General features: G+C 50.7%; 4 protein-coding genes across 4 annotated transcripts, besides 2 other annotated features; 3 read left to right on the plus strand and 1 right to left on the minus strand.

Moving 5' to 3' along the window:
• Nucleotides 1–570: 570 nt before the first annotated feature.
• On the plus strand, nt 571–3,089 carry FPSE_09801 (uncharacterized protein; the record flags this gene model as incomplete). Its single annotated transcript, XM_009262918.1, has 2 exons — nt 571–839; nt 890–3,089. The coding sequence occupies 2 exons, from the start codon at nt 571–573 to the stop codon at nt 3,087–3,089; spliced, it is 2,469 nt and encodes an 822-aa protein (XP_009261193.1).
• Nucleotides 3,090–6,118: 3,029 nt separating this feature from the next.
• Nucleotides 6,119–6,170: a microsatellite.
• Nucleotides 6,171–6,226: 56 nt separating this feature from the next.
• Nucleotides 6,227–6,255: a microsatellite.
• Nucleotides 6,256–6,283: 28 nt separating this feature from the next.
• FPSE_09800 (uncharacterized protein) lies at nt 6,284–12,545 on the plus strand (the record flags this gene model as incomplete). Its single annotated transcript, XM_009262917.1, has 3 exons — nt 6,284–6,296; nt 6,793–7,318; nt 7,574–12,545. The coding sequence occupies 3 exons, from the start codon at nt 6,284–6,286 to the stop codon at nt 12,543–12,545; spliced, it is 5,511 nt and encodes a 1,836-aa protein (XP_009261192.1).
• A 1,345-nt stretch (nt 12,546–13,890) lies between these two features.
• FPSE_09799 (uncharacterized protein) lies at nt 13,891–14,997 on the minus strand (the record flags this gene model as incomplete). Its single annotated transcript, XM_009262916.1, has 3 exons — nt 13,891–14,156; nt 14,207–14,655; nt 14,828–14,997. The coding sequence occupies 3 exons, from the start codon at nt 14,995–14,997 to the stop codon at nt 13,891–13,893; spliced, it is 885 nt and encodes a 294-aa protein (XP_009261191.1).
• A 360-nt stretch (nt 14,998–15,357) lies between these two features.
• On the plus strand, nt 15,358–16,313 carry FPSE_09798 (uncharacterized protein; the record flags this gene model as incomplete). Its single annotated transcript, XM_009262915.1, has 2 exons — nt 15,358–15,403; nt 15,455–16,313. Coding segments are annotated over 2 exons (905 nt in total), but the record flags the coding sequence as incomplete, so codon positions are not given.
• Nucleotides 16,314–16,326: the final 13 nt, after the last annotated feature.

A 16,326-nucleotide genomic window follows, 5' to 3' on the forward strand; every position in this document is an offset into this window, starting at 1 on the left:
ATGATGAATTAAAACATTGCTTTGCACGAAAGCTCTCCGTCGCCGGAATGCGGGGCCGAAAGATGACATAGGCGCTAACTAAGCCCCTGGATAATGAATGCGCATTGCCCCTCCAGTCGTCAGCTTCCCACTCAAGTTCTCCATGTCCACCTAATCATAAGGTAAGTTGGTAGAAAGATTGGTAGAGTAATAACTAGAAACTCCCATAGGCTTCATCGTAATCCTACCACATCCCATGCATGACTCATAAGCTGTATAGCTCAATCTGTTCTTAATGGGCGTCTAAAGCTCTCGACTGTAGAACACACTGTTGTCAAGTTGTCCTGAGAGTCTGCCGAATTGGGTATATTGTGGGGCTTGTGCTGATTTACACATATCTGATTGGCTTGCAGCTACCTGATTCAATGCTGCTACACCTACAGTGTCAGCATAGACTTTGGGTACCTGTCGCAGCTCCATGCCATAACCATCACAAAGAACGACGCTTGTACTTACCGATCCTTATAAAGCGACCAACCCAGGTTCATCCACCGAACTTGGACTTTACAACCTCATATACACGTCGCCAAAATGTCTAGAACACCTTTCGGCGGATTCATGGGTGGCTCTCGAGGCCAACAGCCTCCTCCACCTCAGCAACAGCAAGGCTACGGTGGCCCTCGATATAACGACCCTCGACAGCAGCAGCAGCCTCCTCAGAACTACCAAAGTTATCCAGGCGGCGGTGGTGGCAGTGGCTATGCAGAGAAGCCCTCGCGACCCGGCGGACGCCAAGTTAGCCTGCGAGTCGAGAAGGTTACAGACAAGTCCCTTCAGTCAAGAATGATCTACGGCAACCTGTATGTATTCGTATTCCCGTACCATTGAAGCCCTACTAATGTCTCACCAGCTGCGCTGTTTCTCCCGATGACTTCCCTCCCAACCGCGATGGATCCGATCTTTATATTCTCCTCCAAGCAGGCCAGCCCATGGGCGAATACGTTGTCACCGCAAAGCCTGTCCCCGGGTTCCCCCAGGGCTGCATCAGCTTGTCAGACCCCCAGCGATCATGGGCCGGTATCACTATGCGAGATGTGTTCCAAGGAGAGATCTACGACCCTTTTGCGGCCGGAGGCAAGGCGTACCTGGGCTCAGTCAACCTGGAAATCGGCTTCGCTTCTCCCAACAAAAAGACAGACGTTCCATATGACGAGGACGAGCTGTCCAAGATGTTTATCGAAACATATCAGAACCAGGTGCTTTCCCCTGGTCAGCGCATCCTTATGGACCACCGAAATATTCCTCTCCTTATCGTCGTCAAGACAGTCTCTTTGACAGATCTGGCTATGACTTCAGACGACTCCTCCAAGAAGGCCCAGCGAGAACCCCATGCTAGGGGTATCCTAACAACTCAGAGTCAAGTTGTTTTCCACCGTGATGCAAAGGGTGACTTCAACCTCAAGCCTTCAATGCACAAGCCCAACTCCAACGCCATCCTCGCTCCGGACTTTAAGTTCGAGGATATGGGCATTGGAGGTCTGGATGATGAGTTCGCTACTATTTTCCGTCGTGCGTTTGCATCTCGTATCTTCCCTCCTGGTTTAATCGCCAAGATGGGTATTACTCACGTCAAGGGATTGCTGCTGTACGGTCCTCCAGGTACTGGAAAGACGTTGATTGCCCGACAGATTGGTAAAATGTTGAACGCCAACCCACCCAAAGTCATCAACGGACCTGAGGTTCTCAACAAGTATGTTGGTCAGTCTGAGGAGAACATCCGAAAGTTGTTCGCCGACGCAGAGAAAGAGTACAAGGAGAAGGGAGATGAGAGTAGTCTTCACATTATCATCTTTGACGAGCTTGATGCTGTCTGTAAGCAGCGTGGCTCCGGATCTGGTGGAGGTACTGGTGTTGGTGACAGTGTGGTGAACCAGCTTCTCGCCAAGCTGGATGGTGTGGACCAGCTCAACAACATTCTTCTGATCGGAATGACCAACCGAAAGGACATGATCGATGATGCCTTGCTGCGACCCGGTCGTCTTGAGGTACATCTTGAGATCTCGCTTCCTGATGAGGCGGGCCGACTCGATATTCTCAAGATTCACACTGCCAAGATGGCCGCCAACGGACTATTGGACTCCAGCATTGATCTGGATGAATTGGCTGGCATGACCAAGAACTTTTCAGGTGCCGAGATCAGCGGTCTGGTCAAGGCAGCTGCATCCTGTGCGTTCTCGCGACACACTGAAGTTGGTCAGCTTGCTGCCGTGAAGCAGGATGTTGCCAGCATGAACGTGAAGCGTGAGGATTTTATGGTAGCTCTCACCGAGGTGCGACCTGCTTATGGTGTCTCGGAAGCTGAGTTGATGGAGGCCATTCGCTTGGGTATCTATCCTTATGCGCCCCATATTGACATGAACATTCAGCAAATGATGCGTGTTGTGGGCATGGTCAAGGAGGACCCGAACAAGTTCAGCACATCAGTTCTTTTCCACGGTCCTCAGGGATCCGGCAAGACAGCTTTGGCTGCGCACATCGCTATGCAATCAGGATTCCCCTTTGTCAAGATGGTTACACCCTCAGACCTGGTCGGATACCGCGATGACTTTGCCAAGAAGGACTATGTCCACAAGGCCTTTACAGATGCGTACAAGTCACCTGCCAGTATTCTAATTCTGGACGACTTTGAACGTCTCATCGGATGGAACCCTATCGGACCTCGTTTCTCCAACACCATGTTGGAAGCACTGACAACTCTGATCGTCTCCCGACCTCCCAAGGGCCACCGTCTCTTAGTTTTCGTCACCACCTCCAAGGCTTCGGTGCTGAAGATGCTTGAGATTGATAACGATTTCGCGAAGAAGGTTGCTGTTCCTGGCGTATCCAACCTGCGTGAGCTGGCAGCAGTCCTGCAGGAGTCGCCCGAATTTGAACACGATCCTAATGCGGCAGTCAACGAAATCGGCCGACAAACAGGATCGGACAGCGTTGGAGTTGGCATCAAGACAATTTTGGATTGTATCTTTGAGTCCAAGAGAGACCCTAATGGGCAGGTCATTGAGGCATTTGTAGAGTTGGTTGTTGGCAAGATTCAGGAATTAAGGATGTAGATTGGTCCTTGGGTATGCAATAGAGTCTCAAATTCTCAATAAGAACCCTTGTACTACAGATAGTGTTTTGTTCTCGTATCCGATTTGTGACTTCTCCATGATACTTCATGCGGTTTTGTGTGTGATGAGTTGTCATGGCACTTAAAGAAACGACCATGGCTGGGACGATGTCTTCAAAATGCGGTTTATCTACATTCAATACAATGGCTGGTTGCTAAAGGTTCGAGGCTCTAGATGATACCGGTCACAACACTCAGATATCTCTATACATAGCAGAATCATATGTGCATCGAGTTAATACAGGGTAGGCTCATCGAAGCCAATGTCAGAATCACAAAAGATAAAGCAATTCATCTCATCTATCCATGCCTTGGATTGATTGCTTGCATCTGTAGCAATACCTGTGGAACGACAAGGGTAACTGCTCTAAGATGCTCAACGTTACTCTCGCTGTAACATTACCATTGGGCATCGTGATCGCCTTGATCGTCTTCTGATCGTCTTGTAGATTACATGCACGGAGTACGGCAGCTTGTAACCCGTGGAGAACATGGATATCATGAGCTAGGCTGATTACGTGCCCATCGCTTCAAGCGTGTAAAAAACGCGTTAGCGAAGTTTCTGGGATAACCATGAAAGAGAACACGCGAGAATGGATCCGTCCACGTTTAAATTTTGTGCGGGCAACGTCGAAGTACCAGATCAAAAACAAAGTGGCTGGAAGCACGGGCTTGTGTCGTTGGAGTGGATGGTGGTTCATCGGCGCGGGCCTTTTTTTTTTGCCTGTCACGAACTACTTTCCAGATCTGATCTTGTTTGGCTTGACTTGACTCGGCCGGGGCAGCGGCAAAGAGCAGTCTTTCTTGAACTGATAGGCGGTCAACAGAAGAAGTTTGAGAAGGAATCCATCATAACGAGTCAGTTATACCCTTTGCAGCCCAACCATTTCCCCTCCAGCGGGGATCCCGGCCAACGTCACGCTATAAATTCTCCATCTAAAGGCGTTTTTAGTGAGTCAAGGGAAAGGTCATTGGGTTCTTTGTAATGATGGCGAGTGGGAGTTTGTGCTGATCTGGCGCGTATCAGTTGTTGGATTCGGGGCCGAAAGCCGCACAGCCTCTGTACAGTTTGATGATATGATGATTGATACACTTATGCAAGGGAATCACTTTAGACCAACACAGTACAGGTCTTGTCTTGTTCTTAATACTAGCCATAGCATGAAAAGAGGTCACTAAGAGATGTGAGGCTTGATCATTGCAACCCACGCAAATAAGATGAGGCTTACGGGGGATGACCAGAACAGGGCTGCAGGATTGTTTACATACACACACCAACCTTGGACAAGCAAGCACATGCAAATATAATACAAGATTTCTCGTATCTGTGTCCCGTCTGCCCGTCTATCTAGGGTTGACCAGAGCCATGGATTTTTGTGTTCTTACCCTGGACCTGTTAGACTGCCGAGACAGGTAAAGGCCACGGATGGTTCCCCGGCACCCGACTCACTGGTGTCGAATCACGTCTTAAAGTTTGACCCGGGTTTTGAGTCTAAAAGGTGCTGATACTACGTGGATTGTTTTGGTGGGTGCCATGTATCTCATTGACTTTGCTACTGTAGGTCAACACGTGGAAGGTGGTTCGCGTTTTTAGTTTGTGAGTGACATCTGAAATATGAATTGTGATGCTGTAAAGTAAGAGAAAGGATGTAAGAGAAAATTGTGGTAGTGGTAGAAAAATGAGGATACCGTCTGCCAAGATGGGAAAACGTGATGGATCATGCATGATGCATTAGTTGCGCTGCATTGTCGGTCATGGGATTCTCTTTCTGGAACGATTAAGGATAGGACAGGATCTTGACCCCCCGCCTCGGAAACAATCAATTATTGCACAGTATGTAGGTACTTGATGTGTGCAGTGAGTGTTTTTCTCTATCAGAATTGATTGATACCCAAATCGAAATCCTACTGTTAGTTACACAAGAGATCGACAAAACTGGGCATGAATTCTAGACTCTCTCCTCTCTCTCCCGTCCGGGACTTGACCTAAAGTGTGCGCCTCTTTCTCTCTTCTGAAGTCTGTTGGATGTAACGTCGAAGCATGGCGGAGGAGCAAGTAGAGAGTACCTGACTTTGCTCCAATGATTGATTGGTGCAGGGATGCCTTGATATGTGAGAACGGGCCGAGTTGGGAACCGTTGAGGGTTCAGCTGCAGGTACTCAGTACATCGTTTCCCTCTAACGCACGAATTGAGACCTCAATTCAAAGTACCAATACCAAGGTTATCCCTGTAATGGGCTTTGAACTTTTGTGTATGAATTACCTCATCTTATACATTCTGTGCGTATGTATGTGTGCACTTGACTGTTGCGAGTGGAAAGGAAACACAAGAATTGGTGATTGCTAATACTCGTTCATGACCTATTCATGACTCCATCCTTCTCGTTCTTAGTACGGGAGGCAAACAGTTCGTGTCAAGCCGAGCTGTAAATGGCATCACCAATCAAATTGCTGAACAGGACTCTGGAAGCTGAGAGAGCTGGAACTAGCCGGCCATTGACCCTTCTGCTGGGTTGGCCTGGGACACACGATCCAGCTCCCAAGGTACAGGAACCACGACACTTGAGTCGTAGCCGGTGCAGACCAAAGTACAGCTACATAATCGACCTGAATCGATAAGTGCTATTCTTAAGTGCTAGGTTGACAATTGACCCACACACCCTCTTCTTCTCACCCGCAAACAAGCCCCAAGTCCAGAGCCAGAGCCCGGTCCCGCGGGCAAGCGTCCTTCTTGGTCTGGCCTCGAGAGTCGAGAGAGGTTCGAAAAAAAAAAGAGTCTCCCCCAATTGCTTCTGAAAGTGCCCTTCTTTCTTTTCCTCTCTTTGCTTTTTCTGTGTGAGACAGATCGAAAGGACTTGGCCAGGATCCTATTGTCGTATCGCGTGCCGTTATTTTGCTGAGAAAACTACACGTCTGTTTTTTTTTCTCGCATACAGCGTGACTCTTTTTTATTTATTTTTCTTTGACCCCTCTGTTCCTGTCCTTGTCTCAGTCTACATATGTCTGTCTTGTCTCTGTCCCGTTGCCGACGATCACTCAGTTGCTGAACGCATCCCCGACGCAACCAACCCAAATGTCAACAACAGCACCAATAACAACAACAACACTTTGCTAACGAATTACTCTTATACTTTATGGCTTTATCATGTAAGTCGCTTTTATTAATTGCTTTTCTCTCATCATGACATCAGCTCCACACCCCAAGATTGTCCGTGGTGGAAAATCAACCAGGTTCAGCCATGCTTGTCGTCTCGCCAGGCCTCAGGTTGGTCTGGGTGGTTAATTAATTGCCTAGACTACGCTGAACTAGCATAACAAGGCAATCTAACGTTGCTAATGGTGCTTGGTCCAAGCCAACACTTTTTACCTTCATCTTTTCCTTCATCCCGTATCCCATCATTTTCGTATCGGACTCCCCGTCTCTTTTGAATCCCTTTCCTTCTCTCTCTACCTCTCTGTCATCTGGCACTCCTACCTAGTACCCCACTGTAGCCCGCGCGCACTAGGGTCCGTCAGTTACAGAACCACGATATGCGCGGCAGCATTTACCACCTCGCAATTACTCGCTGCTAACTCAATGCCTTGATTGACAGCTCCTCTATCGCTTTGAGCACCGTCAGCTCTGCACTCTCCTGACGAACAGGCAACGCGCCTGCAAGAGGACGTGCCGTGGAGATGGAGGTCATGGAGGCCCCGGAGGCTTCGACTGCAGACCCGCTGCCCCCAGCATCTGATCTCAGCACTGCGCCCCTAGCTGCAACCACTGTCAAGGATCCGACGTCGACCAAAACAACCCATCAGCCAAGGTCTCGTTCAGGGTCAGGCCTTGTCGCAGCCCCTACAGCAATTGTCACTGCACTTAGGAAAAGGGAAAACACCAGCCCCAGCTTCTCGACGCCCACAAAGTGGCCTTCTGTAAGGTCCACTACCACTGCCGCGCGCATGCCTACGAGTACTACCACTGCCGCGAAACCACTGGTTCCTCTCTCAGAGCGACGAATTCACCAAACCAAGCACACGCCTCGAAGTCTCAAGGACTCAGATTCCAGCGCTGATAACCAGGGCAGCCTGGCCCGATGGGAAATTGCTCCCGATGGTGGATCAGCAGGTCGAGAGGGACGTCAATTCACTGTCGCCAACGTGGGGAACAATGGCCGCATCTATCTGAGGTAGGTTGAGATCTGAATCATCGCATGTTTTCTTGCTGCCAACCCGGGTCTCCCTTGGGAAATCGCTGCCACACTACTACCCTCCCTTCACTCTGCGGTCTTTGCTCGCGCCTTGTGGGGAGATGTCTTAGTGGCTTCTGTGTTGCGACCTCATCTTACGTCGCCTTGGGGATATCGCAACGTGGCTGGCACAAAACACGACGCTTGCTCGTATTATCACCTGCGTGCCACAAACCACTGACTCTCATTTTCTAGGCCGACCGTTCGCCCTGCGTACCAGCGATGTCCTCAGCCTCAATTTGTCTTTCCCATCACGCCACCCAGCACTGCAGGCTTGGATGCAATCTACCAAAACAAGCAGGTTCAAGACGAGACCAGCGAGCTTCACGTCAGTCAGTGGACCCCGACCGAACCATCGCCTTATGACACCAACAACCGAACCTATTTCGAGCACGATTCATATCCGCTCCGGCCTGTAAGGCACAGACGCGCCCTTTCCGACAGCACGGTCCACGAAGTAGCCGTTGCAAAGGACTCGGAGCCGGGGGCCTTCAAAATCGTTATATCTAAACCGTTGGAGGAGTATCGGCCCCGGACTATGGAAGATTTGGATTCAAACGACCCTCTTCTCGACATTTCGATCCCTTCCTGGCGTATTGGTGTGCCACGTTTTACTGGAAGAGGCACCCCAATGATTCGTGGATCTTCGTACGCTCCCACTGAGGAGTTTCGCTCCAGCAGCGCTTCGCTGCTGAGTCGACCTCAGGGTGTGCTCAACAGCTCTCATCCTGATATTGCATCTCCAAGACGACCGAATTCCATGGTTGTGCCGATGTTACGACTCTCACGAACAATGTCCGCCTTGACTCAGACCCCCTCAAGTGCACAGTTCTCCAAACCCGTCCGCCCTAGTTGGCGATCTAACTCAAAAGTTGAACCCGCCATGTTCGACGAACTCACCTTCAAACCAGCATGCGATGACCGAACATTAGTGAAATATTCTGCGGCTACCGGTGCCGTTGTAGCTGCTACGCCCCCACGCCTCGTTGCTGAAATCACATCACCAAGCTTCCTCGACTACGAACTCATTTCGGACTTCTTCCTAACTTTCCGAGCCTTTCTCGAACCCGTGGATCTTTGCCGTATGCTCATCGCGAGATTGCGGTGGGCTCTGGCCCGTGATGATGAAACAGGAATGGTGGTACGCGTTCGCACCTTCGTTGCCCTTCGACACTGGATTCTCAACTACTTTATGGATGATTTCGTTGTGGATTATAACCTCCGACTTGTTTTCTGCGAGCTCCTCAACGACTTTGTGGACGAACTCTCACAATGCAAACGAGCTCGAAAAGTTCAGCTTAAGATCCTGGGAGAGCTCAAGAAGTGTTGGCGAAGGGTTTGTGCACTTTATTGGGACAGCCCTGATTTTGACGATACTCTCGATTCCAGCGTGCCCGTTACGCCTGGTGGTATTGCAGGTCACCGAGATGCCAGTCTGGACCCGTCGTTCTGGGAGCAGGATGGAGCCGAAACACCCCGTATCGAGAGCTTATTACCGCTCCGGAAGAGCCTCGCTGAGCGAACTAGCTTCATCGCAGATATTTCTCGAGCGGGACGTGCCAGAGATTCAGTCGTAGTAGAGCCTCGGCCCAGCACACCGGATGGACAGCTTACGAGAGATCCTATGGAGGGACAACAAGCATCACCAGTTAGCATGATCAGCATGGCCAGCATGGATATTGTTTCTTGTTCGTTTCCCACCAAGATCAAACCTACCGCCCAACCCGCAGCCCAAAATCATCAGACGAACCCTCTGGCTGCTCATCCTGTGACAGCCACTTCAAATCCTCATTCAGGGCCGGTCGCAACAACCCCCCGCGCCCTTGTTGGCAAGCGAGTACGACCTCAAGGTGCTCACAAACGCAACAACAGTTTGACTGATTCTCTACGGGAGCACAGCACTGACAAGTTGTCATTCAAGGATCAAGAGTTCATGATGACCGCTCCTTATGCGGGTAGCCTTGTTCGCGGAAACTTACTACCTCCAGGCCAGGCATATGTTGATATCGATATGCAAGAGTTTTCCAACGGCTTGTTGCCAATGACCAGCATCAGCCAGGAGAGCCAGAGCCTCATCAAGCACAGAACGCCCGGAAGTGCTATGTCTGGTCACGGCATGAAGAAACTACTGGGCAGTGTCCGAAGAGCCCTTAGTACTAGGGGACAAGGAACGTCATCCACTCAAGGAAGCTTTGTTAGCATCAACAACATTGGTCCCCGAGGTGCCACGACAAATCGAATTCCTGGAACAGCTGTTGTACCCCAGAACCGACAAAGGCCTAGTTGCCCTCGACCGCCTGTGAGAATCGACTTGCTTGGTGCGGAGGTGGTCGAAGACTTTAAGAAGGCGGTACGGGACGAGGCAGCCGCTGAGGCCAACCGCCGTGGACTGCCACCGCCGATGTCCCCCAGCACATCTCTGACGCCTGCTCGTGATATTCAATGCTCGGCTGCTGTTTATATGGATCCGAACGATTTTGAGCAGCTGCCCCATGACTATAGGCATCGACCTATTAGCGACATGGCCATTACTACTGGCAGCAAATCTATCGTGATCGTGGACGATACGACCCCCTTCGATCCATCTCTGCTACATCGAATTCCTACCAGCAATGCTTCTGTTGAAGCATTTGCCGATGCCTTTAAGCTGACTGGTGCTGACCCAACACCCCCATCTACCCCTCCGGCCGGTCACAGCACAGGTACCCCCAGACGTTCTTCATACCTGCTCAACCAACACCTTGTGCGCCCTTCATTAGATGAGGATCCTCTGCCGCCATTCGTTCCCGACTTTGCAACGCTCGCTCCTGTTACCAGCGCTCCCATCTCCGAAGATGGTAACCGCGTATCGTACTCGCATACAGCTCGAAGCTCACGCAACCACCCCCCAGTGTCGCTACAGAACCATCGTCGTCTGAAGTCGGGTAAAACACACCGATCTCTAAATTCTCTACTGCGTCGCCGTAGTTCAGCTACCAATGCCCTCGTTCGTCGGTCTGCCGTCCAGAGCTTCGATGCCACCACGGTTTCCGCCCCGTCCGTTGCAGATCCTGAGTCTGAAGAGCCAATGCCAAAGCCCTTACGAATTCTTCGACGACGTCCAGGAGGAGATCTTCGAGCCGCTACGAACGTTGGAGAGCTGGACCCTGTCAACACATTGAGAAGGTCACATTCCGTTGGGTCACTGACAACATACTCTGAGTCAATTCGTAGCTCCTTCATTCAGAGCCCCCGTATGAACTCGTTTGGCCACGGTTCCTTCGGCCGAGGCTCTTATACCCGCGGTTCTTACGGCACTGGTGAAGTTGTTTCCATCGATTACACACAGCATAAGAGCGAAGCCTTTTCCGTTGGACAACTTGCAGATAAACCAAGACGAGATCTTTCTTTGTTTAGTACACATTCGTCAAAACCAGCGATGCGCCCTTCTTTCGAAAAAGAGGCACAGAAATTGGCACAAATTCCTGATGATGACGATGACGGCGGCATTGAATCCGCACTGGCCAAACTCGAAGGTAAATTTCCTGAGAGAAGAGCCCACAAATCAGCTGTCGGTCCTCCTCCTCCATTGAGTCGAGCGGTTAGCGACAGTGTTGCTACACATCTATTGGATGTTGAGCACAGAAATGAACACCATGATCAGCAGGTTGTGGTCAGGGAGACTTTCATGTTCGATGCTGAGGATAGCGAGCCTGAACCTATGATCGAGTCGCAGGGCCAGCATCTCACACCTCAACGGCCTGTCACTGAAGCAATGTCGTTCTTGACTGGTTCTTCCCACAACTCTTACTCGTCTGTGCCAATTCTCGAGCGGGATTCAGTCAAGGGTCGCCCATGGACCAACATATCAGTATTGGAAGGTCCAGACGAAGAAACGACACCCCGTCCACATAAAACGCTACCATATGTTGGTGGTGAGGGCGACCCTCAGTTCGCCTCATACGATTTTGTGGAGAAGACAAAGAGTATCGAGGGTATCAAGCCGGGCGATACCTCTCCATCAGTCGAAGAAGATCAGTCGTTCCTTGAAGATGACAGTGATCTTTCATCTGAGATGTCTGCCGATGCTGTTGAATACGAAGAGTCTGACTTTGGTGAAAGTGTGGTTCCTCGAGTTAAGCTTCCTGCCCATCCTCTTGGATCCCCAGCGCCCCCTCCCAATCGCAAACCTCCCTCACCTCCTATGACTCTGGTACAAGCTCTCGAGATGTCACCAACTTCCTGCGTCCATGTACCTTCATTACACGAGGAGCAGGTCTGGGGACAGAAGCCACTCCCTCCAACCCCCGAGACGACACCAACTGCCCCTTATGTTGTTGTAGCGGAACGAGCAACAATTGATGGATATCGCCAAGCTGCCAAGCCTGAGTCCATTGAAAGCAACAAGTACTCAGCTCATCTGCCGTTTATCCTGGCTTTTGACTCGGAAATTCTTGCACAGCAGTTTACTCTCATCGAGAAGGACGCACTCAACGAAATCGACTGGAAAGAGCTCATTGACATGAACTGGAAAGACGCTGCTCATAGTGATTCTCGCTCGTGGGTTGACTTCCTCCGCAACTCCGATGCTCATGGCGTTGAGGTAGTCATCGCTCGTTTCAACATCATGGTCAAATGGGCCATTTCCGAAATTGTTCTTACTCAGGGTCTTGAAGAGAGAGTTCGATGTCTCACCAAGTTCATCCACATCGCGACGCACTGCCGCCGATACCGTAACTTTGCCACCCTGGGACAACTTACCATCGCTCTGTCCAGCAACGAGGTTGCCCGCCTGACCGAGACCTGGCGACATGTTCCTCCTCAGGATCTGAAGACACTGCAAGATCTTGAGCAGTTGGTTACTCCCATGCGCAACTTCTACAACCTCCGTGCCGAGATGGAGACTGGCTCAGACCAAGGCTGCATCCCCTTCGTTGGTATTTACACCCATGATCTTCTTTACAACGCTCAGCGTCCATCCGAAATGGCTGGCTCTCCTACCACACCTCCACTGATCAACTTCGAGCGGTGCCGTATCGCCGCCTCCGTTGTCAAGACATTGCTCAGACTGTTGGAAGCCAGCACCCGATACAAGTTCCATCCTATCGAGGGTATTACAGAGCGCTGTCTCTGGATGAGTGCCTTGAGCGATGAGGAAATTCGACGCCACTCGGAGATGCTCGAGTAAACAAACCTACACAAACATGTCGATCACCCACACTTTCACAACACATCACACATATGGGAACGATAATTACGATTTATGACACACCGACTCGACGGCGTTTCATCTCCTATGTTTCAAAATCATCACAAGAGCATACCCAGCATGTCTCTGCATTATACCCCATCTCCTACATCGTAATCATCACCTGGCCATGCTACATAGCCATTTCATTCTCCAACACTTCATACAATATAATCATCATCAAAGCATCTGGGACTACAGCAAGGAGTTGGGAACCTTTTTTCTTTTTACCGTTTCTATTTTCACACGGAACCCATTGAGGTTTCTAGGTCTGGTTTCATCATACCCGCACAGCGCAATCGTCCGAGTTGCGTCTGTTCCTTTTTTTCTTGGCTTCTTAAATTCATAGAGGGGGATTGATGAGAAATGAGTAACCAGAAGGATCGGCTGTTTGGATTCACTTGATATATAAGTGGTTACTTGATGGGTGGGAGCAACGGAGTTGACAAACTGGAGGATTAGTGAATGAGCAGATGTAGCAAAGGATTTACACAATTGATACCACGTCTACGATGACAACTGTTGCCTTATGGTTCTGGTGATATGTCTGATGGTTCTTAGTAGGATGATGGCAAGACTTGATCGTGTCGTATGATAGCATGGCTGAGTTGCATTCGAGAACATACAGGTCGGACCTATGTCCAACAGAACAAGTAACACTGCACCGCTCCTCGCTCGAGATAGAAGAGACGACCCAAGACATAGACATCTCTGTCAGACATTCTCAAGGTTATGTGACTACTTGACTACACAACCTTCAATATGTGGACATGATACATCACGGTCAACTTATTTACGGCACAATTGATTGGGTGAACCCAGCTTAGACGACTCATATTTTGACTTCTGCTCGCATCAATACAAATTTCCACAGAAACAAAGGCGGGATAACGATCAAGTCCATCCCCTCGGCAGCGCAGGGCTTTCCCTCTCCATCCTTCTCAGTGAGAAAAGGAGGCGAGTATCTTTCCCTCATTAGCACCGCCAAGTTTTGAAAGAAAACAAAAACCTTTAGTCCCCATGCAAAGTTCGTAGTAAGAAAAAAGGTCAGCAAGTTATTGTGTTTTGTCGTAAGATGGGGATAGAAGAAACAGGAAATGTTTGTCGAATAGTTTGATTGAACCACAACATCCACACATCCTTCAATGCTTTTTCTGCTCTCCCATTCCAGGATCTTGTCTCAAATTCACTCGTTTGAATTTTTTTGGTATCCTCTTTTTTGATTTCTTTACCATTCAATCGCCTCAGGAGCTTGAGCGCCGGAACCCTCTTGAGCCTCAGTACCCTACCACTGAGACTCCTTGGGAGGCTCGGCGGAAGCAGCCCACTCGGTGTTAGCGGGGGCAGCACCCCACTCCTCACCGGCAGCGCCGTCCCAGCCAGGAGCGGCAGCAGCGCCAGAGGCACCGGCGAAGCCAGAGGCGGGAGCCTCCCAGTCAGCACCAGCGGAGGCCTGGAAGCCGGACTCGATGGCGGCAGGGCCCTCCTCGTCAGCGCCGGGGAGCTTCTCCTCCTCGACCTTGTCCTCAGCCTCAGCCTCGGGGTCACGGTCTGCAGACAGTTAGTGTGAGTTTGTAGGTTAGCTAGGATCCAAAACGTACAGAAGTAAAGATCGACCATGACGTCCCAGGGGGTCTCGCGGTTGTAGATGGTACCACGGAGGCGGAGGACCTCACGGGCGAGCATCCACCAGACGGCACCGATAGCGTGGCGACCCTTGTTGTTGGTGGGGATGGCAACATCGACGTACTCGGTGGGAGAGTCAGTGTCGGCGAGGGCAATGACGGGGATGTTGACGTAAGAAGCCTCCTTGATGGCCTGGGCGTCGGTTCGGGGGTCGGTGACGATGATCAGACGGGGCTCCTTGAAAGATCGGGTGATGTAGTTGGTGAAAGAACCGGGGGTGAAGCGACCAGCAATGGCAGTGGCACCAGTGTGGGCGGCGAACTTGAGGACGGCACGCTGACCGTAGGGACGGGCAGAGATGACACAGATGTCGGCGGGGTTGTCAATGGCAGCGATGACACGGGCGGCCAGGACAATCTTCTCCCTGAAAATGCATTGTTAGTTGATTGCACAAAAAAATGTGGTGTCCTGGCTCAAGTGTCTCGACCCCTCCTCCGAATAGCTTCATATTTCCAAATTTGAAGATGCACTTTCAGATTCCCCTCCCGACACATGTTCAAGCCCGTAGTCCACCAAAAATAACCATTTAAACATACCAGGTCTTGCCGACGTTGATGACGTTGACACCATCCTGACGGGTCTTCCAGAGGTAGTTCTCCATGTGAACCTGGAGGTTCTTGGAGCCGAGGTGGCACTGAGCGGCCAGCAGGGTCTCGATGTCCTGGCTGGTGGCGTTCATGACGGAGGGCAGGTTGGAGGGAGCCATCTTGACGGATTTGTTCTCTTGTCTGGATTGACGAAGGGATGGCTTGGGAGAGTGACGGCGAAGAGGATTGTGGTGTTGCGTGCAAAGAGTCGCAAAACCGAAAGTTCGCGACGGAATTTTGAGTGCCAAAATGTGTGTGGTGAGAAGCCCTGATTCTCGATACGCTTGTCCGTATGAGGGTTAGCGCGGCGATAAGACGAATTGGGTTTTATCAGCACGTGATAAATCCGCTAGACCATTCTGGGATTCCCCTCGTGCCCGTCACGGTATCGGCGGCCGGGTCATGGAAAATTTGGGGCGGGTATTGGGACGACAATCCGTTCTCTGGTGTAGAAGCAGAAACAAATTGATGCTTTAATCATGCCCCCCAGAATACCGGCGCTGCCGAGCCTAGGCTCACTGAACCGTACGTCTTTGCTGTAATTGTGCACTTACTCAATGCTAATGAATTGTTTAGTTTGCCTCCGACCCGCATCGAAGCCCGCAACTCCCAACTTCCTACCCATCGTCCAGACGGCCAACCTTTCCCAGCGCGAGAAGAAGCGCAAGGCAAAGCAAGACCCTTATAGATGGGCTCAAGCACAACAACGAAAGGCTGCCAATGTGCAAAGGCGCGAAGAGCTATCTCGTGAGAGAGACGAGGCCTGGGGCGATCCTGTCCTAGGAAAGAAGACTCCTTTCATTGAATCCCTGGAGACGGCTGGCCTGAAGAATTCTGATTCTTCTGTGTCAAATATTGGAATTCGAAACCATTTCCTTACAGACGCCGAGGTTAAGAAGGCAACCGCACATGCCTACCAACTCACTAAGCCCATGATTGGCGCAGTTGAGGAGCAGATGGAACCTGAGACCAAGGAGGATAAGATGAAGCAGCACGAGGAGAACCACCAGAAGGTTCTCGAAGCTTTGAACCGAATTACGTCGCTTGAGAATGGTAGCTCAAAGGACCGCTTTCATGCCAATGTTCAGCGCATCATCAAGGAGTTTGGCCGCCACAGAACCGACTCAAAATTTATGATGAAGCCCCGCGCATCTACTGACGGGGAGGCAAAGCTTGAACGATGTGGCCCTGATACCGGTAGCTCTGAGGTCCAGATTGGCATCTTGACAGCGAAGATCCATAACCTCTCAAATGCCCTGCAGATCAACCGAGGCTATAAGGACAAGCACAACAAGCGTAACCTAAGATTGCTGTTGCATCGCCGACAAAAGCTCATGAAGTACATGGATCGCAAGGAGAGAGGAAATCAGCGATGGACTCACATGGTTGAGACGCTAGGCCTTACACCTGCAACCTGGAAGGATCAGATCTCGTTGTAAGGGGGGGGG

This window comes from Fusarium pseudograminearum, chromosome 3 (genome assembly GCF_000303195.2).
Source record: "Fusarium pseudograminearum CS3096 chromosome 3, whole genome shotgun sequence".
NCBI classification, from domain to species: domain Eukaryota; kingdom Fungi; phylum Ascomycota; class Sordariomycetes; order Hypocreales; family Nectriaceae; genus Fusarium; species Fusarium pseudograminearum.